At 35.9% G+C, this 24,729-nt stretch overlaps 1 protein-coding gene across 1 annotated transcript in view; it reads left to right on the top strand.

The window, feature by feature from the left end:
- Positions 1-24,729, top strand: part of LOC111044522 (Ig-like and fibronectin type-III domain-containing protein 2) — a 325,827-nt gene that overhangs the window by 280,012 nt on the left and 21,086 nt on the right. Inside the window, exons 8-19 of the mRNA XM_039423891.1 lie at positions 6,826-6,936; positions 9,146-9,370; positions 11,511-11,672; positions 12,443-12,669; positions 14,048-14,271; positions 16,247-16,453; positions 16,969-17,008; positions 17,873-17,998; positions 20,613-20,782; positions 22,810-22,970; positions 23,798-23,970; positions 24,370-24,508. Of these exons, the coding sequence (XP_039279825.1) occupies positions 6,826-6,936; positions 9,146-9,370; positions 11,511-11,672; positions 12,443-12,669; positions 14,048-14,271; positions 16,247-16,453; positions 16,969-17,008; positions 17,873-17,998; positions 20,613-20,782; positions 22,810-22,970; positions 23,798-23,970; positions 24,370-24,508 (1,965 nt within the window). The remainder of the gene's footprint in view (positions 1-6,825; positions 6,937-9,145; positions 9,371-11,510; positions 11,673-12,442; positions 12,670-14,047; positions 14,272-16,246; positions 16,454-16,968; positions 17,009-17,872; positions 17,999-20,612; positions 20,783-22,809; positions 22,971-23,797; positions 23,971-24,369; positions 24,509-24,729) is intronic.

Here is a 24,729-nt window from a genome sequence, read left to right as displayed (position 1 = left end):
ATACCGGGAAATAGCAAGGCTTTGTTTTCCTTACCGTGAAATTCGCAGTCTGGAAAGGTCTGAAATTAATTATTATATACTGCTTCCATCACAAAGGTTTAGAGCGTAATCTCTGTTAGCAGCACCTGGGCTGGACACTTTTCCAAAAGCAGCTTTCAGGGGTGGTGATCCCACCAGAGGATTATCGTACAACTTCCAACTAATAATCAATTTTCAGACGCCCTATAAACTTGAAAGCCCATACAAACAATAAGAGTGATCTCCACACCAGAAGCTTCTATGTAATCACTCTATGTGCTTGTCTTGCTGCATGAAAAGTGAATATGACTCACAAAAAAAAAATACTTGAACAGATAATGGTTTCCATCTACGCCTGAATAAGGAAAACCTACGGGATTTTCTGTCTTAATGAATCTGAAAGAAGATAATGTTTATTTATAATGGCCACAAGCTGCATTCTAACATTGTGATTGGATTAATGTTTTGAATGAACTTTTTTTATCTGAAGAAAAAATGTCATCAATGTTTCAAGTAGTACTATTAAAATATACAACTACTCAAAATGTAGAAAATATACGCGTCTCTGTAGCTGAAATCCCAAAAATGTCTAGCTGTAAATAATCTATTTGATACATTGAGGTGTCATTTCTTTTCTGTACTTTCATTTTTAATGATTCTGTCAGACACGGTATTTTAGGCATTTCTGAGTTAGGAATTGAATCTATTGAATAATTTTATCAAATCAAGAATGTTATTGAACATATTAATCTAAAACCATTAGCTCACTGATTTCATTTATTGGAAACTCGCACCTTAAGAATTCATCAATGAAAATCATACCAGTATTATTATTCTGAAATCGCAAAACATCCATGCGATAGGTGAGCTATTCTACACCTGGCTGGTAAATAATACGTAGCGGAGAATTTGGAGGTAAAGAAAAGCAACAGGAGATGTGCAACCTGATGCTTACTTTTGTGCCGACGTTGTTCTGGGACGTGGGTCGAAGGTTGGGAGGGGGGATGTGCAGAGTGCAGTGGGGAGGGTGGTTTGCGGAAGATCAGCGAGCGCCTTTTGCAATCATCGTATCGGTTGGCAACAGCTCTGTGTTGTTGAGAAGTGTCGGAGAAGCGCGGCGCGGCGCTCCCAGTGTATTAATCTTGATTTGGCCCTAACCTGTGTGGTGGTTTGCGATGGGTGAAGGGTGAAGAGGTAAGCAGGGAGGGAACAAAGCGCATTACAGGCAACGTTTCAATGTCCTCAGTCGTCATTAATCATTCAATTGCTAACCGATCTCAAGCGTCGACTTTCTTCCTCCTCCTCACCATTTACACCCCTTTCACCACACATCTTCTTCAGGCAGAATTTTTCTTTCTCACCTCCACATTATATCGTGCTCATCGAGAACAGCTCCAATATCTTGCGCCGCCGCTAAAAACCCGTTGGTTACGGTGTGGAGCACCCTTCACGCAGCCGAGTCAATTAATCTTCTTGCGCTGCTGAAACAATGTATTTTAGACAATGAAACGGCAGTGATCCACAACGTTGCGCTGATTTTTCTCGCGCTCTAATATGTTGCGACAGGAAACGTGCTGCGTAATGACTCAATCTCAGGCCGCTTGTTTCTTGAGTCACTTTGTTATCATTAGAATCATCCTTGTCGTGTGAATAGTACTTTTTTCTTACTATCTTACACTAGCTACTTTATTCTACTCAGGTTGATTGTCCAATATCTTATATAGAGAAAATAGACTCATATTCCTAAATCAAAATCAAATTGGAAGTTCGAATAAGTGTTACCGTAATTTCACTTATTGATGATCCTCATACAATTCATAATGTTCTATTTTTATTATTATCATTGAGAAGTACAATGAAAATCATTCTTCTGTATTGTCATATTCACACTATTATCAATTATTTCAAAATTATAGTCTACTAGATTATATTGAGCAATAATTAATATCAATCAGCAAAGTTTCCCTCTTAAGGTGTGTACAGACTTACGCTCTGCTCCGCAAACGAACGTTACACGAGCAGATCGCAAGATGATTGCAGGTCGAGCAAGAGCAGAAGGTGAACAGAGCGCGTAAAAGACTACGAGCTTAATTGCGCATGCGCGGATAACGGTTAACGGTTTTGTTGGATCAGTTACAACCTATGTGTAAGCCTATAAAATTATCAAAATTGATTAGTAAATCATAAAAATTATATAATGTAAGATTATAGAAACATTTTTAATAATTGGTGCCAGCATATTAGAATTTGGAGGAAAGAAGCCCAACTTCCAACATTGTGTGTGTGTGTGTGTGTGTGTGTGTGTGTGTGTGTGTGTGTGTGTGTGTGTGTGTGTGGTGTGTGTGTGTGTGTGTGTGTGTGTGTGTGTGTGTGTGTGTGTGTGTATGTGTGTGTGTGTGTGTATGTGTGTATGTCTGTGAACACGATAACTCCATTCCTAATTAACCGATTGACTTGAAATTTTAAACTTGAGGTCCTTATACCATGAGGATCCGACATTAAGAAATCCAATTAAATTCAATTCAAGATGGCGGAAAAAATGGCGGATAATTACTAAAAAACCATGTTTTTCACGTTTTTCTCGAAAACGGCTCTAACGGTTTTCTTCAAATTTATACCATGGATAGCTATCTATAAGTCCTATCAACTGGCATGAGTCTCATTTCTGGGAAAATTCCATGAGCTCCGTGATATTCTTGAGAAAAATGGCGGATAATGACTAAAAAACCATGTTTTTCACGTTTTTCTCGAAAACGGCTCTAACGATTTTCTTCAAATTTATACCATTGACAGCTATTTATAAGCCCTATCAAATGACATGAGTTTTCTGTCTGGGAAAATTGCAGGAGCTCCGTAATATTCTTGAGAAAAATGGCGGATAATTACTAAAAAACCATATTTTCAAGATTTTATCAAAAATAACTTGACCGATTTTTTACTTTCCTTGCCCTACTACCATAGGTAAGGAAAGTATTGCTTTCCAAAAAAATTAAGGTACCCCAATTTCAAGTTTTCTATACGTTTCAAGGTCCCCTGAGTCCAAAAACATGATTTTTGGGTATTGGTCTGTGTGTGTGTATGTGTGTATGTGTGTGTGTGTGTATGTGTGTGTGTGTATGTGTTTGTGTGTGTATGTCTGTGAACACGATAACTCCATTCCTAATTAACCGATCGACTTGAAATTTTAAACTTAAGGTCCTTATACCATGAGGACCCGACAATAAGAAATTCAATAAAATTCAATTCAATATGGCGGAAAAAATGGCGGATAATTACTAAAAAACCATGTTTTTCACGTTTTTCTCGAAAATGGCTCTAACGATTTTCTTCAAATTTATATCATGGATAGCTATTTATGAGCTCTATCAACTAGCATAAGTCTCATTTCTGGGAAAATTTCAGGAGCTCCGTAATATTCTTGAGAAAAATGGCGGAAAATGACTAAAAAACCATGTTTTTCACGGTTTTCTCGAAAACGGCTCCAACGATTTTCTTCAAATTTATACCATGGATAGCTATTTTCAAGCCCTATCAACTGGCATAAGTTTCATTTCTGGGAAAATTTCAGGAGCTCCGTAATATTCTTGAGAAAAATGGCGGATAATGACTAAAAATCCATGTTTTTCCCCGTTTTCTCAAAAACTGCTCTAACGATTTACTTCAAATTCATACCATGGATAGATATTCATAAGCACTATCAACTGGCATGAGTCTCATTTCTGGGAAAATTCCATGAGCTCCGTAATATTCTTGAGAAAAATGGCGGATAATGACCAAAAACCAGGTTTTTCACGGTTTTCTCGAAAACGGCTCTAACGATTTTCTTCAAATTCAAGCCATGGGTAGCTATTCATAAGTCCTATCAAATGACATGAGTTTTTTCCTTGGAAAATTGCAGGAGCTCCGTAATATTCTTGAGAAAAATGGCGGATAATTACTAAAAAACCATGTTTTTCACGATTTTTTCAAAATAACTTGACCGATTTTTTTCAAATTCATACTCTGTATAGTTATCTATCAGCTCTATTAACTGGCATGAGTCTCCTTTTCGGGAAACTAATGGGGGGTCCACCCCATCCTTGAGAAATGGACTTTGTAACCTCCTTCTCGTGCATGAGGTAGGTAGGTAGAGCAGTTCATAAAAAGAACACATAGTCGAGATATTTCATCTGTAGAACAGCTGTTTTGACGACTTTAAAAAAATGACGACTAAAAAAATCATTGAATTTCACAATTTACACAAAGGAAAAAGTACTCTGAAAACAATTATATATACACATATACAAAAGGCTGATCGTAGTTTCGAATATGAGCAAGGAAAGTTGTGTGAGTGTACCACACCAGATTTTTTAAAATTCATACTCTGTTATTCATTAGCTCTATCAACTGGCATGAGTCTTCTTTCTGGGAATCCAATGGGGGTCCACCCCATCCTTGGGAAATGGACTTAGTAACCTTCTCGTGCATGAGGTAGGTAGGTAGCGCAGTTCATAAATAGAACACATAGTCGAGATATTTCATCTGTAGAACAGCTGTTTTGACGACTTTAAAAAAATGACAACTAAAAAAATCATCGAATTTCACAATTCACACAAAGAAAAAGTACTCTGAAAACGATTATATATACACATATACAGATCGTAGTTTCAAATATGAGCAAGGAAAGTTGTGTGAGTGTACCACACCAGATTTTTCAGTTTTGTCACCCGATCAGCTGGATTAAACGTTTGACATTTGTGAGATTAGGTTGTAGCGAAGTCAACAATATGACAAGCGCGCAATCATTCTTCGAACATATTGCGAACCTCTAGCGAACCCTTGCGTAACATCTCGCGTAACATTCATGATCGGAGCGTGTTCGAAGCGCGGATATCTGTACACACCTCTGTATACGCTCGAGACACATATAACCGCACCGAGCCCGTTCCGAGCTACGTCCGCGACACGGTGATGGTGGTAGGAGAACACACATAAATCCGAGCGACAGCCGAGCGGCAGCAGTGTCTCAGTTCTGTAGAGCTACAGACTGTGGTCTGATCTTTGAATGTGTTAAACTATTGTTAATAATATAACACTATTAAAGCTTGTTACATCCTATTTAAATTCATATTTTTCAATTTTAAACTAATTACCTGTGAACACATAAGATGAGAATCATTGTGATGGTATATATTATTTTGGTGCATAACCATACCACAATCAGTCATGTATCGTAAATATAATATCCCAGCAATAAAATATTGTTATCTTCCGCCTTATGTATCTAAACGTTTTTAGTTTGAAATTTAAAATTCACGGGTTCCTTATTTTACACTTTTTGTTGTTTATTTTATTATTTTATTATATAATGTCTATTATAACTTTGGCTTAACTTATTATTTGGTTCAACTTTTACTTTTGGTTAACTTGTTTCTCCGTTCAACCATATTTCTCATCACTTTGATCGTACAAAACTGGAAAATTCCGGATCTCTTCAATCAGTTTTTCACTCTCTATGTTAGATGAGCCCGCACCGGTTCCGTCAAAAAGTAAACTGAACTAGATGGTGACGGCGCGGGCACGGCTCGGGCAACATACACGGTGACGATGCTGACGCGGTGCGGTAGTATGTGTCCCTACACGTTTGAAAGCATTAGCTTTCACACTCGCCGTAGTACGTCCGTCACTCGGCCGGGCCGCGGCTCGGGCTCGGGTCGGATATGTGTGTCCCGGTCATTAATGTGATATGAACTCGTGATATTTTTTCAAATCTGCTAGATAGCTCGCATTCTCTCAATAGGACATATACGTCTTAACACATGTATATTTGTTGATCTATGAGCCAGCTTAAGTGGTTGTATTTGATAGAATAGTTTCCAGTGGTATCTCTCCTGTTACAGTATTATCAAATAATTGTTCTAAACAAATTGCTTCCCTCTTTGATCCTCACAAATTGAGAAGTATGCCTTTGAGACATGGAACATTCCAAGAATGAGGTAATGCAGAAATGTTCTTATCGGTGAAGCAGTTAAATTTGCATGGGGGTCGCGTGAGATGAAAGTAGTGGTGGAGCTTACAGTGGTAAGGAGGGGGAGAAATGAGAAGTGGGAGGAGGAGGAAGAAGGTGTAGACAACAGGATTGAGGAGATGAATTCGGGCGCCTAGTTCGTAAGGAATGCAATTTCGCGCGTTCCACGGCAAGTAAGATTTAGAAATAGGCCGTCGCGACAGGTCGTCAAGCGCGTCACATCGTCTGTATGCAGTTGATAAGACACCCTTCATTCCTTCCTGCCAAAGTACCAGTTCGTCATGCTTTCATCAACAGTCTCTCCTTTTCTTCCTCCCTCCACCTCCACCACAACACACCCCACCGAAGTATTAGTGTCTTACAACTTTTCACTTACGACGCTACACCCGACGCTACACCCGACGCTACACCCGCCACAACAACCGGAAAAGATTTACCACTTTCAAATTAAATTCCAAATATAAACAGTATAAGAGGCGAGCAACCTTCTCGTTTACTGTCTAGTTTCCTGCCTACTGATTAAAGTGTACTGTTGTGTGTACCAATTCACAGTGAAGTTCTGTGAACGTTTGCTGGAACTTGTATACAATGTGAATGAAGTTGTCATCTAATTATTCCAATTCTGCTGCATACATGAAGAGTAGTAATCTATCTTGTTTTATTATTCCAATGTGAACAATTTTTATTGAACAATTTTCATGCTTATGAATTCTAACATTTGCGATTGCGATTATGAGCTTGGATTAGATGTTCGATTTATTTGAAGTTCTCATGTTTTAATTTCATTTTTGAATTTACAGGTGGAGATGTTTGGGTTCTTGCGATCAAAGACGTCAAATCGAATGATTCAGGTGTCTATGCTTGCGAAGTGAACAGCAATCCTGTTGTTAGAACCCTACATAAGCTTTCAGGTTAGTGTGAGTTGATCATATGAAACCTTCCAAACACGTTTGTACATTTTTCATCTTAAATTTTACATAAAAGTATTTGAGTCATAATATTACTTTTATCTTATATCTTGCTTTCATATATTTATTTCAGTTTTCTTGAAGACAATATTATAATTAATACATATATAGTGATTGGTGATTCAAATTGAATCGGAATATATTTTGATGTGAATTTTCAAAGTCATTGGACAAGAAGAGAATTCATCATCAGTCTCTAAACAAATGTATAGTGAGCATTTTAAATTCTTATGGATTGAATAACAAATCAGAACAAGGAAAATTTTGAACATTGAAATAGCAATTTTCAAGAAGGTTATAACTTTTTAAATACAGATATCCTAATTGGTTCAACTTCTTCAACTTCACTAATGGAATTATCAGAGAAGTTTACAACTTTGATATTGAACGTAGTAAACAGTAAAGTATAATTTACTTTTTCAACTCATCTCAAAATTTCTCTCAACAGTTCGTGAAATACATTTATACCGTGCTGAATCCTTTTAAACTTCCACTTGTTCAGAATAATTGTTTGAGTTGAGTGGGCAGCTTGCATTTGAAATTGGCACTCCTCCACAAAGTCTAATAAAACGAATATCTCGCGAGAATGAAAACGTTCTCAAGATCATTTTCAATGTATCAAGCCCAAAAAACAACGAAGCGCAAACAAGTTTCATAGTTCTGCATCTGGGCTGCAGATTCAATTTCAGTTGGCAAATTTAAATCGTGCTAGAGCTCAAATAAACCTTGCGTTAAACTCACTCAGCGATCAGGAGTGGATCAACTACACGCTCTCCCTTCATCGAACAAACAATTCGAAAGCAATGTTATTGAACCTGCCCTGTTTCGCACAAAACTCAATCTGTTTTCAGACATCAGCATACTACTTTTGAAGCTCTTCATTGTTGATTCAATGTTATGTGAATGTGGAGCTTTCGCATTTATGCAATCAATTGAACAATCCACTCGAATGATTCCATTCCAATGCAAGTTTTATTGAAACGCTTCCCTGCCATTCAAAACGTAGCGAATATCGTATAAACTCAATTGGGAATTCAATTGAAACTGGTAAATGCAAGTTTCTCAACTTTCTACTTCACTCAACACAAATCATGATTCTGAATGAGCTCCCAATTAGTCATCATGTAATTGAGAGTCATAGTAGTATGCCACTAGAAGTAACCGGGCTTCCTTTTGCAGCCTCCTTAGAATGCATTGAAAGTTTGGGGTTGACCACAGAAATGAATTAACACATATTCCATGCTCTTCGTATAGTACATGGATAAAAGAGATAAAGAGATCAATACAAGTATTGACTATTTCCTCTGAATTGAAGTGAATAAAATGTGGAAATACGACTGAATGAGAGATTCTATTAGAATACAAGTCAATTGCATAAGTGATAGGAAAATAGTTTTTATTCTGATTGGTACAATGTCTATTGTGAATTTTGGGTTTGTTCCCAAATATGATACAGTTATTGATGTATACAATAAAATTTCAAAGTCTCAGAAAATATGTGGCACTATACATAGAAACCTCAAAAATAAATCAAGACAAGAAACCAGAATAAAGTTCTATAATACCATTGCAGTTCCGACTCTCCTATATGGAAGTGAGAATTGGATTCACACACGTAGAATGAACAGTCGAATTCAAGCTGCAGAAATGAGGTTTCTAAGGAGTGTATTTGGCTGCACTAGAGTTGATAGAATAAGAAACACTGATATAAAACAGGGTTTATTGGTTGCTCCTCTACATGAAAGAATTATTCAAAATAGACGCAACTGGTGCAGTCATTTGGATAGAATGCCACCTGGAAGAATTCCCGTTGTAGTCCAAAACTATAGACCTACAGGAAAAAGAGATGTAGGGAGACCAAGAAAGAGATGGGTACCGGAACAGGTCCATTAATAAACCTAATCCCTGAAGTGAAGATGATGATGATGGGTTTGTTCATGTTCAAGCCTAAAGTAGTGCGTTTCTGTAGATTCATTTCCACTTAAATCAATGATTCAATTCCCATTCCAGTTTCCAATCAAAAATAAAAATCGTTTATTAATCCTTAATAATAATAATAACAAAAGATTAAAAAGTTGGAAATTAGAATCACATTAGAATAATATTATTATAAAGTATACAGTTTGCAATGAATCGATTGCTACTGCTGCAGTGCTCTCGAGGAACCTGCAGCCACCTCCTACCGTGCTGACAGACGTGGACGAGGTGACATATGCCACGATGCGGGAGCACAACTACACCGACTGCTGTGTTGCCAGCAACGTGTCCACTGGTTGCCTCGGCTTCTGCAACATCCAGAGCATCCTCGACGGCAACACTGGTCAGGACCCTGAACACTGTGAGGCCGACTTTCCAGCTATTGTGCGCTGTATGGCAGGTAACACCAATATAACTCTATATTGAAGAATAGCATAAACTGTTTAGTAAAACATGTTATACTCATCAATATCTGGTAATCACTTCAAATTTTATTCAAGAATGGCGACTTGACAAGTAACTTTGACTGTTTGACAATTTTCGATAAATGAGCTCTTTTTCAAACTGACACCCGGTTGCACAAAAGTCTGTTAACTTCCGATCCTGATTAAATGCCACTAGAACCAATCAGAGAAGCCTTCTTTAAAAAAACTCCATTCTTATCTTAGCAACGATTTTAACCAAAGACAAATAATGAGATTTCATGTTTTGAAAACTCTAAATGAAGAAAACAAAATAAATGTTTTATTACATTTTGCACTGAGATTGAACAAAATTTTGCCATTTTTGGAGAATCTACAGTACGGTAGTCCTCAGAGTATAATAATGAATTAGATCAGAATAAATTCAATTTTATAAGTAAGTTTCTCTACAACTGCACGTAAAAAAAGAATTTACATACTCAATTCTCCTCGTAAAACAGCTTATTTCTGAGGAGAATCTACTTTTTCGCTCGCTAACCTTCTGCGCATGCGTAGTAAATTTTCTTTACGCTCACTAATCATTCGCGCATGCGCAGAAGTTTTTCTTTATGCTCGCTAATGAGCTGATGATAAGCAGCTCGCCAAAAGTAGGTTAGATCTTAACCTAAAAAGTCGGTAATTGTACCGGTTCTGCAGATTCTGCACTCTGCAGCCATGATGGATGGATATCAGTGAAGACGAATTATTATTAACTCCGCCAGATATAAGTAATTTAACAGGTTTGGGCAGTTGTAGAAAAAATGTTGTGTGTAATTCGCGCGTAATGCTTCTTTATCGCTCTTGCAACTGTTTTGCGCGAGCGATAAAGTCGCGCATTACGCTCTTAATACATAAATAGCTATTATAGATTTTACACAATTTCACCTTAACAATTAATTTTTTGTTATCTCACTTGCAGTTCCAGCTTTGTATAAAAGCATTACTGTTTATCAACTTAAATATTAACTTCAATAATCTTTCTAATGTACAATTTTTTTACCATACACTAACTCCAAAGAATTTCTATATTTACAAGATTATAATATCTTTCAAGAATAATATTCAATACAGATCCTTTGCTCCACCATCTCCTTACAATTTAAGATCACCAGTTATCTGGTATCAGTTACCTCGATTTAGAAATATATATGGAAAAAGATCACTTCTCTACATACTTCCTAAATTATTATTCAATAAATTGCCTCTGAATATTCGAGATTATTCAAAAATTGATGTTCTTAGCTATGTAATAAATAACAATAATCTCATATAAAGAAACAGCTAGCAGAGATTTTTCTGGTACATTAATTTTATTGAGTCACTGCCGCCAGCTAGAGCGACCACTTATAATTATTTCTTGAAATTCAAACTTCATTTCTCAATTTTTCCCCCATGTATGTTTATTATAATTTTTGTTTTCATAAATAGTGAATACTCATTTTTTATGATTTATGATTTGATTTGATTGATATTTTTCTTTTACATTGAGTAGTTTATCTAATTTCTTTTCTTAAATTTTATTATTCTAGTTCCTAGATAGGTTTACCTTCCTCACCACGATCCTTCCTCTACATCCTCTTCTTACTTCCCAACTTCCCTTTGCATGCAAAAATTTTTTTTCTCTTCCTCTTATCAAATTTGTTAATTTTGTTTCTTTGTAATGTACGATTCTATAATTTACTATGTATACTTATATAGGCACCTACTGAAAAACCTTCGGGTTTAGTGGGACCTCCAATGTAAATATTTTGTTCAATAAAACTTGATTGATTGATTGTTCCAATTTATTGCACTTTTATAACAATAATAATTGTTATCCAATATACAGTACTAGCATTTTGATCTAACTTGCTTATGAGCCATACAAATAAAATAATAGTTCGAGTGCTTCAATATTCAATATTTATATACTCATAAAACACTCAACGTTTATCATGACAACATTCGATGAATAAATTTTGCCCATAGCAATTATTCATTATTTTCCCAAATTATATTTGAATCAAAACATTGAATTCATTGAACATTGAACAAGTTCATATATGAATGAGTAAGAGCGAATGAATCGATTGATTTCAGATATGAGAAACCATGTTCCTTGCTGCATAGACGAAGGCGTGCCTGATATTTGCCAAGATGTTTGTCGAGGAGAGTACACAATGATCACAGACAATATAAAAACGCATTTCTCTTGCTCGGCTTACACGGAACAAACCCTCGCCTGTATTGTGGAGGGAATTGGTAAGTTATTGCTTCCATTTCGAGGCACAATCAGCTTTTTACATAACTTAATATAAGACCTTGTCTGTCCAAATGAAAATCTTCAGCGAACGTGGTATAAGTTGGCTATTGTGTCAGTGTCACTCCATTCAGTTCCTTTTTATACTTCAAATAGTGACTTATTACGAGTTTATCATACTTTGAATGTGTAAAAACTGAGCAAAATGAAGAAAAATGTGATTAATTAGACCATTACAATCGTGTCTATTAAGTTACTTATTATTAAGTTACGACTGATAATTTGGCATCTTGTGGGGCCGTGTATCTCTACTGATGCTCAGCTTCCCTGTCCAACTTTAGCTTGAAAATCGTTCATCAGAAATCCTGAGTACACTATATAAGTTTTAAGAGCAAATAAACTATCTCAAATCAAAGTTAGGCTATAATCAACTCACAGAGAAATTTGGTAGAAGCACGTTGATTAATGTTACATTAATTTGAATTGCATGTACCAAACACTATATATTTATGGAGATTTTATCTTCTATACATTTCTACTCTCCAGCAATTCTGAATCCTATAACGTTTTTCTTGTTTATAAAATCACTCTCATCACAACTTTCAACTGTACTTTATTGACCATATCGAATTAATAGGCCAACCCGCCTACATTATTTGAAAAAAATTGAATATGCTTTTTTCTCATTATTTACACTTTTTAAACGTATAATCCCATAAATCATTAACAATAAATTGATGACTGAATGAGTTTGTAATTATTGTATTTTCAGAAATCCTGCCTAGTGCGCCGCTTGATATAGAAGTGCTGCCTCTCACTGATAAGTCTCTGAACATTTCGTGGATGCCTCCATTCGACAACTCGCACACAGTCACCAAGTATGTCGTCAACGTCACCATGCTCAAGTCATTCGACCCCTCATCGATAGACACACAAAGCGCTGAAACTAGCAACAATTCTAGTCAATCGGTTATAACGCCACATAGTGTACAAGTGAAGGTAAGTTCAAACATTAACTTGCATAAAACAATTAAATCTTTTAATTGCATCGATATTTTTAGTTTTTATATTCTCAGGAATAGTCTATGTCTCTTCACATATATTTCCTTGTCGAAGGATGATATTCAATATCAATCTATAATGTATCAGGATTGACACAATCTTGACTTTAACTTGCATGTTATTCATAGATTCAACATCGCTCATTGTAGTAATAATATCTACTCTCCTCCTTACCTCAGTGGCTTTGATTTCAGTAAAATCATTGTAACCACTGTGGTTACTAAGCAACCACAATAATTGTGAGATTTTGAAAAAAGTTGAGGTGACTATGTAGAAAACCGAGGAGCTTATCTTGCTGAATTTTACGTTGTGAGGATGATTCCGTAAGCTTCACTTGATGTCCTATTATCATCTCTACGTCGCTTTCCATTATTTTAGCATATTTTAGTTTGGAATAGAAATATTCTTAGTGAGTACCTATAGAGTATAGAATACACAACACTATAGAGTTATAGATTACGGTATACATTCTACACTCTCTGTTTCTGATTAACAATTTCTCACTGAACACAATCAGCAAATATGTAGGATGCAGAACTTTAAAACAATAGGGACCTTACAGTTAGACAAGCATTTAGAAATTAATAACAGTATGTTCATATCCACCGATTTATCCCCCACATCACAAACTCCAATTTTTTGTATAATTATAAACGGCTACGAGCACCAGTTGACCTCTGTGCAGAAAGCAATTTCCATTATGTTGTTAATGTAAACAATATGTGTTTGGCTTTGGAAAGATAAGGCAATATCTTATTATGTCTAAACCAAAGCAATATAGCTTCATCAAAATCATCATGTATCATTACCTCCAATCTTGAATAATACATGCTGCAATAATGACAAAGTAACCAGACAAAAAGAGATCATCTATCAAAATTAGAAACAAGTAGATTGGTCCAAAAACTCAGTCTGAGATTTGTTATTCCATCAAGCCTAAGCTACAAATCATAGAATTATATTTTTGGAGGTAGAATAGCCTACAGCTTATCTCTTGGAAATGTTACTGTTTTTTGAATTTGGGAGAAGAACAGTTTTGGGCCAAGCCTGTTACTCTCTCACAGTCACAGCTAGGCCGATATGATTTGTGATTGAATTAATAAAATGTATAATTACATTCAAATATTGAATAAATATGGCATTCCATATCAAGCATTCTCTAAATAAAGCTGCATGTATGAGAAAATAATTATCTTATCGTTGAATAACACTTGAACTGCAAGCTCTCGGACTTGGAGTGTCTAGCATTGAAAATTGCATCCTATTAATGCAAATTATTTTCGTTATTCGTAATATTATTTACTTTGAATTGCAGGTGAACAAAGAAGAGCAGTCGATCGTTATAGATGGACTGACACCGCTGACAATGTACGAAGTCACAGTGATAGCGAAGAACGTACACGGCAGCAGTCTGCCCTCCTACCCAGTGCGGTCGCTCACCCTCATCCCCGGCCAGAGCAGGCAGAAGGCCGGCAAGGCTCCCCCCAACCTGCCTGACGTCAGGGGGTGCTGCTACGAGAAGGGTGTCACGCACACAACGTTCGTATTTACAATCATTTCTCTCAATAACGCTCTGTCCATAGACACTATAGTATAGCTCTTCCAGTCGTCTATATATATAAAAGCGAAATGGCACTCACTCACTGACTGACTGACTGACTGACTCATTCACTCGCAGAACTAAAAATCTACCGGACCAAAAACGTTCAGATTTGGTAGGAATGTTCAGTTGGCCCTTTAGAGGCGCACTAAGAAATTAGGCACTCTTTTGGCAATATTTTAACTCTAAGAGTGGTTTTTAGGGGGTTAAAGTATGTCTTTTAGCATGTATATTCTTCTTATTCTCTTAATTATAATTGAGAAAAGGCCATATCATATGTTAATATAGAACTATAATCTAGAGAGAGTACCTCTTCGAAACAGTTGTTAACTGGTAACTAAATTAATAATTTTGTCAGGTTGTCATTAGGTTGAGTTGACTTTGTTAGGTTGGCACTAAGTTGAAGATTGAAATGCATTTATCGCGGGAAAATTGATTGGGCACTGCTGCTTCAATCAGAGCTATTCCTAGGAATATTATATTACTAGCCGTCAGGCTCGCTTCGCTCGCCATATCCGTTTAGCTAGACGTTTAGTCTGGACCCCCGACTGGATCGTCCTAACATATGATAAAAATGCCCAAATGAAAAATGCAGGCGAGCGAAGCAAGCCTGCTGATCTCATTCTTGGACGATCCAGTCGGGGGTCCAGGGGGCGGAGCCCCCTGGCTAGACGGATATGGCGAGCGAAGCGAGCCTGACGGCTAGTTCATTATAATATTACTCACGTCTATTGATTCCCCTCAATAGCATACACGTCAAGAGTACTAACTCTATATTTATGTCGTTCTCAATGTATATCTGCCTAATATACTGTTCAGGGTTTATAGTTATTTCTCATCTGTTCATCATGAGGCCTATCTTCATATCATACATCGGCTGAGAGTGTCACATACTACTAACTGCATTTCACACAATTTTACAGGAGAGTAAGAGCAAAAAATCTGAATGAGGAAACCTTCTATCATACAGTCATCAAGTTGTCAAACTCAAACAAATAATGTTAAAAGGATGTAGATCTCGGAATGTTTTCAAATAGCACTCTCCTATTTTGAAGAGCTTCAAAAGTTGTATCTTGTTATAGTTCTTAACATATTTTTCAGTTTAGCTTAGTTTGAATTTTGATTTATTCTCAATGTCTACTGGTCAATAATAATCATTCAATTACTTGATCAGATTATTGATTTCCTCATCATTTCTATGATTATAGTGTTTGAAATATTATAACTAATGGATGAATAACTGATGAGGAAAAATAATTGAGAACTATGATTACTTTAATGAAAATATCAAGATTTTGAAAATATTTTTAATCCAATGTGAAAACTGTTGATAGTTTTCACCTTGGATTGAAAATATTTTCAAAATCTTGATCTTTTCATTAATATAATCATAGTTCTCAATTATTTTTCTCTATTACAAGACACACCCTACAGTTTCCAAAGAGGACATCTATTAAATGAGGTTAGATATAAACTTTATACGAAAACGAACTTTTGAGAGGAGTCCGGTCTTACCCACAATCCTACGAGATTTTCACTATTAATTTTATATAATATGTCTGATTTATACGAAAACGAACTTTTGAGAGGAGTCTTGAGTTACCCACAATCCTACGAGATTTTCACTATTAATTTTATATAATATGTCTGATGTAGAGAATGAATATCTAAATTTTGTGAAATTCAAACCCTAAAAGATATAACCCCATTTCGTACTTTTCAATGTTATCTAGATTTGGGCGAGAAATAGTACAAGGTACCCTTAGTTTTTCTCTCCCGATCTATGTTTTCTCTTGTAAAATAAAATAAATCAATGACAACAACTGATTTGTGCTTTCTTGTAGAAATAAAATAAATGGATTAAAACCGTGAATGAATTGTTGTTTTTTGAACTTGAAATGGTGTTGTTGGCAGGTGCCTGGACAAGCTGTGCGGCATGAACTCGACAGTGGTGGCGGCGGTGACGGACCTGATGATCTGTGCGCCCTGGGCGGAGCAGACCTTCTCCTGTCTGGCCAACGGCATCGACCACCGGCCCTGCTGTCGCGCCCGGGGTCTGCCCGAGCTCTGTCAGGAGCTCTGTTCTGGCAATGTCACCGAGCTCAACTTCAACTATTTCAGGTAACATCAATCATCAATCAACATCGAATAAATTCAGGAGGGTATACTTTGTTTGAATGTGTAAAGTAAGTTAGAATGAGTAAAGTAAGTTAGAAATGAATAAAATAAAGTAGAATAGTAGAATAAGGTGGAATAAAGTAGAATAAGGTTGAGTATTGAATAGACAGACACTTCAATGAATGACACTCAATCTCATTATTCAGACTCTTCATTAAGACTCACTAATTTCTCCATTCCGAGTGTCCAGAGAGTAGAATAAGGTTGACTCTTATTCGTCGTGAATCCACCAATTATTAATCGATATTTCTATTTAAAAAATAGCATAATTTGAGTGATAATTGTTGCTTAGAATAATTACAATGTTCAGTGGGCAATTAATCCAAATTAGAAGATTAGTACGGTGAGGTGGGATATATAACCTGGGTCTCCCCACCTATGTGATGAAAATTCTTATTCATACTACGATAATGAATTAGTACTATACTATGAAATATACTATTGACCCCTCTACCCAGAGAAATACTACAATACCCTCATTTCTTCGCACAATGTGATGTAAACGTTTTGATTGATATCATATCATAATATCATCATACCGTGCACACAACCTTCAACTTCCTTCAAGTCAAGTTAGCAGTGCGTATATCATCTATTTTGTTGTCATACTTGGAAACACAGCGTCTGAACAAGAAAATGTTAATTTTTCAGGTAGGTAGCCTATATATACGATTAGAATTATACACATTGCATTATAAAAAAGCTGTAGACATAGACAATACTCGTACATAATTTTTCTTTGCTTTATTGCAAAGGTCTACATTAAGTTACCAGATATAAATTTTTGTAATAGTCGTGAAAAATTTAATAGTACTTTACTGAAAACAACTCTCAATTTTAATGGCCTTCATCGTAGCATTTATTCATGAGATTAATATAGGTCTACCGTTTATCGGAGTACCTCATATTGAAGACGTAAGTATATCAGTCATCAATAGCCTATAATCTTCTTAGTTCGTATGAATTTCAAATTTCAATACACGAAAGAGAACGTAGAAAATGAAAGTGATAACGTTCAAGAATGAGAATAACGTGTCAATCGAAAATGTTCTGAAATAATCTATCATTCTCCTCTTTTCTATAAATAACTGAATTAGCCTTCAATTTTATTTTAAGCCGTACAAATGCTTCAAAATCCTCAAAATTCAATTACAACTACTTGAGAAAAAATAAAAATCATTCCAACTGTTTTTTGTAAAAAATTAAATGTTCCACTGAAAAAGGGAAATAGGCAGTATCTTTTTGGAAAATGTACAATTTTAAACATAACAACTAGAAAATTAGGAAGCATAATCATACTACTCTGTTGGGAGTTATTTATCTGTAAATGAAGCCTAATTCCGTGCAATTTGTTTTGTTCAGGTTCAACCACCCCACATACTGACTTCGCTGAAGAGCGACTCTTTGTATGAAGTGTATGTGACCGCTGTCAATGACCATGGTGCTGGGGAACCGTCACAGAGGGTCGTCTTCGATACTTTGAGTAAGGTGAGAATAACATTTTATTTCAGCAACTCGATTATTGTATTTGACTGCAAATAAGTGACGACTAAAATACAGAAAAAATACTTCTGTGGTGCCTGGGATGCAAACTACCCATGCATACCTATGCACTTACTTGTGCTTGGTGCTTGTGCTTACTCTTACTCTTTACTTTTTACTCTTATTATTCAAATGAGTGATACATAATGATTATACTCATAATAAATTGTAACTCATAATAAATTAGTTACTCATAATTAATTATAATTTAAAATATAATGCGTCTGCAGATGCATTAGACTTTGCCACAAAGCCTGATATGTGGATCCTTCCTGGGGTTGATCCTTTGTCACCAAATAGAACAGATTTTCGTTCTGATCCTAAAGATGAAGTGCTTTACCCACTCCCTTCTTTCTATAATTTTTTTCAAAAGGTACTCTATGAATTCCAAAATGAATTTATATTCAATCTATCAATCAATATTAAGCATTACCTATATATACTACCAACAGGGCCGTAGAGAGCCGTGGTGGGCCCCACGACTAGACCCATAACGGGCCCCTACATATTTATACAATAATTGATACAGTACCGGTACTTGATCACTAAAACGAAACACCAAATGACCTACACACGATCACAATGTTTTCAACGTTACTTATGATACACGAATATTCTCTCTGTTCATTAGGATAATGGAATTACATATCACTAATTTTATAATTATTCAAGTATGTATCTATTACACACATATTTATGTTTCATGTAGTGAAAATATGGCAAAAATCTGAAGGATTAAAAGCACAGAAAAATACTAGTGAGACAGAATACCAATTTAATTCTTTGAAACATATATCATAACTATATTTAGAAATTAACTTTCCTTGCTTTACGACTAGCAAAATTATCAACGACTCTGCTGAAGTCCAACCTTCGCGCTAGTTCACTTTCTAATGCCAGCACCCCTAGGCTTGAATGTCGATCTTGAGACATGGTGGATCGTTGAACATTTCTCACACGTGCCAGCAAACTGAATGACCTCTCAGCCTCAGCAACAGTTATTGGCAAAGTGCAGAAAATCCTCAAAGCAATCATTACACTGGGATAAAGGCTGGAAATCTTCTGTTGAACGAGGAGATCCAATACCGTAATCCTAGGTTTCAGGTTGGCACCAAAGTTTGCTGGCTGGATGCATTTGAAATGTCCCATCTCTGGAATGAGCTCTTCTTCAACCTCATGATTTTTGTACAGTGCAGTCCATGTTTTAATCTGGTTACATAGCTAACCTGTTTGGAGCTTCTGATGCATCCACAGAAAACTGAACATTTCATTGATTTTCTTAACAGCTGTAAACCGAGAAGTCACACTTCCAATATTATGGTTTACATTAAAACCTGGGAAACATGAACCTTGAAATAGTTATTTGTGTAACTAGTGCGCAAAGTGGCAGTTTGTTGCACCGAAAGAAAGGTTTACGGCTCGGGCGGAATGGTTTCTTGAGTGCAGCAGAGGAACTTTGCGCTCGTATTTCACATTAAATTTTTCCTACAGTTACCATTGAATATGAGAAGTGGTCGATTATGGGTAAAATGATGGCTGAAATCCATCAAATGTTTGTCTGTATAATTTTGTTATTAATAACAACTTTAATTTATTTCAAACTTGATAATCCAATTGAAAATATTAATGATCGATAATTTATTCAAATTAAAAATTAAATTAATCCAATTAATTTGAAAATTTGAATAATTTTGAGTAAATCTTAATTTTTAAATAATTTTTCAACCAATCAATTTATGAATGAAAAATATATTATTAGAAATAATGAATAATTAATAATATTCAAAATGAATGATTTAATGAGTTCTCATTTTAATTTTTTTGAAACTCAGAAAAATTATAGATTGAACAAATTCGCATTCAAAATACACGCCAACAATGTCAACAGCTGATTGGGATGGCTGCAAGATAATATGCAAAGTAATACTTTGCGCACTAGAGCGGAAAAGTGATTCTTCGCATTCTCTGTAATGAGTGCAAGAATTGTCACTTTTCAAGGTAACTATAGGAAAAATTATTATTTTAGTTGGGCTGCGTTTGTATTGCTTTAGTCATTTTACCAATAGCTCATTATATAACTCCAACTTATTTGTAGTTTTTTATTTCTTACACAGTTACGAACAAAAATATATCTCTTCATTGACACCTGGCCGCCGGGCCCCCCGGATCCAGCCTAACCTACCGTACACTCTCTCTACGCTACGGGGCTAACTACCAGTACAATCAGAAGCAGACATGCAGTCTTGGTTAACTTTTCACTATGGACAGAACCTAAAGTATTAGTAATGTTTTATTTGAAATCCCAGATTTTCTTTGGGCTTTTACCTATACCCACATAAATTCCAATACACTTCGTATTATTATTTTGTGTTAGTATAGCGTTTTACCTTAATACCTACTATAAGATGTTTAAAGCTCTTTTAACTATTAGGACCAGTGAAAGACATTTTCAACATCCTCTTATCACAGCTAGGTACATGGCATCTATGTACCGTACTGATAGATCGAATACCGCAATTCTATTTTGATGTCAATAAGTTGATGTGATTTGTTTTGTTAGCTGCGCGAGAGAGAAGTGGAGGACTCAGTGAACGACTACAACGTGACCGAGTGCTGCATTGCGGCCGGCCTTAGCAACGTCTGTCTGCCGGTCTGCACCTACGACGCCAGCATGTCCAAGATGAAAGAGCTCGCCACTGTCTGCGCCGAAGAACTGCCCAAGCTCATCAGGTGAACTAATGAATCGAGCTAGAGCATTGCCGTCTCTATACATTATGTATAGAAACGGCAGTGACTAGAGCTACAAGTATTTTGTATTATTATTATTACAAGCATTAGGACAATAAATTATTTGAAAAGAGGAAACGAGTTAACGATCAATATCAATAAATCATGATAGAGGAATGAAGATAATTCACCCATCAATTGACCATTTTATTATTCAAGTTTTCATTATTAGAATCAGCAATAAAAATTTACTAAGAATACACATTAAGTGATATTGCTGCCAAGTGGATTATAAAAAGCAATGTTCCATACGAACAATAAATCATTAAACAATTAAACAGACCATAGCGTATTATTTTAAATGTGAAAATTTTTAACTTTATTTGCTCCTACATAGAATGCAGTATTCTACATTCTCTCTTTATAACACTCTCAAAATTAGTTGTTTCATTGGAAATATAAAAAAAAACATTTGTATCAATACTCTCCTTGAAAAAATCATCTTCATCTGAAGTAATGTTTTACAGAATAAAAAAATTTAAAACTGTATAACCACGGATAACTAAAACTAACTCTATATTGCCTTTGCTATTACAATTTATATTATTAATTGTTACTTGATAGTGTTGTGCAAAACACCAATACTTCTTAAGGTTAATGTTTATCCTTTCTACTAATTATGAACGAACCAGAATACAATCATATAACTCAGCAACCCCTCAAGATTCTGTTCCATCGTCTATCTTATTTCACCAAAGACTGTCCAATAAAGTACCTAGTAACTTAGTACCTATTTAAACTTTATACCAAAATTTCACTTTAGATTACCAACATTTCTTCTTTTCTTCTTTCATTTCTTTTAATAAGAGCCAAGTTACTGTTATTACCAAGAATAAAACTTAATAAAGTTTCACCAAGCTTCTGTCCAATTGCACACCAATCAATGTAGCAAACCCAACTTACCTTGGTGTGCAATTGGACAGAAGCTTTACATTCAAAGGTCACTGTGAAAAAAACAAAAACGAAGGTAAACTCCAGAAATGCACTTCTACGCAAACTGACTGGCTCTGCCTGGGGTGCTGATGCTCATACTCTGCGTACAACAGCCTTAGCCCTGTGTTTCTCCACTGCGGAATATGCCTGTCCTGTGTGGAGCCGATCAGCCCACGCTAAGAAGGAAGATGTGGCTCTCAATAAAAGCTGCAGAATTGTGACAGGTTGTCTGAAACCAACGAAAACTCACTACATGTATCAAATCAGTGGGATAGCCCCTCCATCAATCTGAAGAGAGATAGCTGGTAGGGCTGAGCGAACTCGACAGGTTAACGACAACAGACACCCAATGTTTGTTCACACTCCTGCAAATCAGCTTTCTGACAGAGACACAGGAGCTGGACTCCTCTGCACCACAGGAAAGAATGAGATTATGGCATGAGAGTACAGACGCCACTGACTTGGTGTTGAGGGAGCAACTTCCAAGCTGTCATATGGAAAATGGAAAACTCTAAACCGCCTCAGAGCAGAGTGTGCCTGCACTAAAGAAAATCGCACAACTTGGAGGCAGATTGAGGACCCGTACTGCGACTGTGGCGATATCCAGTCAAATGACCACCTCCTAAAATGCTGTCTTGCACCAGCATGCACTCGACAAGACCTCATATTATCCAATGACGGAGCTGTTAAAACAGTAAACTTTTATTTAAATTTGGGCATTTAATTATATATTACCTGACATGTAGGTATTTATCACCTGACACGCACGAGCGAACCAAAGACTGTTATTGGTACATCCACTATTTCCCCTTCGGTTAGCCATACAAAAGTCTGGGTTCATGTGAGCATCATACATAAAAATAAGTTCAATGTTTCAAATTAATGTGGGATGTAAACATTTAAAACATTTGATTCAAATTTGTGTACATCCAGTATGAAAATGTGATAGGATCATGAATAAAATTGAAATTAATACGGTACGGTACATTATTAGCTTTAATTGGTGTATATTAACATTGATGATTTGTGATGTTTAGATGCGGCGCCGGCGGCCGTAACCATCGCGGCTGCTGCTCGCGTCGTGGCGTGCCTGACACGTGTCTGCCGCTGTGTGCCGGAGTCGTGTTGGAGTCGGTCATCGTCACCGCCACTAACTGCATCCCATACATCGGCAACATCGTACAGTGCTTCGAGGAAGGTATGCTATGCCACACCATGCTATGCTACTACAGTGAGGTCCACTTCATAATGGCAGTGGAGAAAGATAGGAGAACAATGTTGCCCTTGCCACTAGGCCTACCTTCTACATAGGGCAAAGAATAGAAATCTATATAATTCTATGATGCAGGAAAGCTGATAGTATTAACTGTTCATTCTTGTTAAAATAATGACGAATAAAATAGAACCAATTATTTCAAGAAGATTGAACACTGTTAATACTATCAGCTTTTCTCCATTATAGAATTAAAAATCTAGATTTTTATTCTATGTCCTCTATAAAAAGTAGACCTAGTGGCAAAAAATCATTTTTATAATTGAGATTGATTATTCTGTTTATTAATTATATTTCTACATTGTTGAAATACGATCTGGCAACTTTGCAGAGCTACTGAATGATAGCGCTATCTACTTTGTCCAATGATAGACAAGGATCGCAATACCAACTTTAATCAAATACTGCCATTATAACGTGGACCTCACTATATAGACCCACATGTAGAACAGGTTGCAAGCTTTCTGTGTAGTATTTTGAAGGTGATATTGTGTATATCCAAGTGTAATATTCAATTAAAAATAAGCATGACTAATAATATTTATTATGAGCACCATAGCATAACCATTCAAGTTATACTATTTTAGTGAAAATTCAAACCAGTTTTGCTGAGTTTTATGCAATTTCATTCTATTTACCGGTTCTATTTTAATTATAATATGATAATCTAAAAAAATACAGGGAGGCTATTAGATAATAAAATTGTTTAGTTACCTGCAGTAATTATTCAATTACTGAATTAATCTATTCAGGTACTGGCGTTCTTCCCGGACCAGTGGAAGAGCTGCATGCCGTCCATGTAACAGAAAACGATGTGACAATACGATGGGAGCCACCAAAGGACAGTAATGTCACCGACTATGTCGTACATTACAAGAAAGTTGACAACACGTCAATGCACGAAACTTCACTCAAACTCGATAATGTGAGTATTACTCTTACATCGCCTATTCTTCAGGCATATATAGCATATACCAGACTCCTTGCAAAATACTACTATTATGTAAGGTTGTTACATTGACAATAATATTTCCAGGGTATAAGTTTTTGACAAGCGAATGTGATAATTGAATGCACATTTAAATGAGTAGTATATGAGTTGTAGGAGATTGCGAACGTCATTATGGAACGCTTAATTTCTACTGTTAACATAATTTGAGTAATTATTTCAACATAATAAATAATAAATTAATGATAAATACTACAACAAGATAAATAATATTTTATCATAAATCGCAATATACAAGCGAGAAAGAATTTCCATTTCTGTTTCAATAAAATTTATTTTTTCAATTTCCTTACAGTGTATTTTTCTTGTTCACAGCAAAAAAATACCACCTCTACTACCTTTACAATCACTGGTCTCGAAACTAATGGATTGTACAACATATTTGTAGTTTCCCGTAACACCCATGGAACGTCTCTACCGTCCTCTGTTTTGCTTGTCAAAGCAACTGCAACCAGTGAGTAATTTACTTCATCATTGACAGTCTCTTCCAGTTCGGTTATATGATCAATGTGAAGGTCTCAATACAGGAAATTAATCGCCAGGGTATAAAATGTATTGGTGTACTTATGTTTTTTCTTTCTCCAAAAAGTTTCAAAAGTTACTATATTTTAATAGTATTCCTTGACGATACAATTCCGAAGCGATAACTCTTAGGCTGAATGCATCATCTAGGTT

This window comes from Nilaparvata lugens, chromosome 1 (assembly GCF_014356525.2).
Source record: "Nilaparvata lugens isolate BPH chromosome 1, ASM1435652v1, whole genome shotgun sequence".
Taxonomy (NCBI): Eukaryota; Metazoa; Arthropoda; class Insecta; order Hemiptera; family Delphacidae; genus Nilaparvata; species Nilaparvata lugens.
This window is presented reverse-complemented; position numbering and strand designations above follow the sequence as displayed.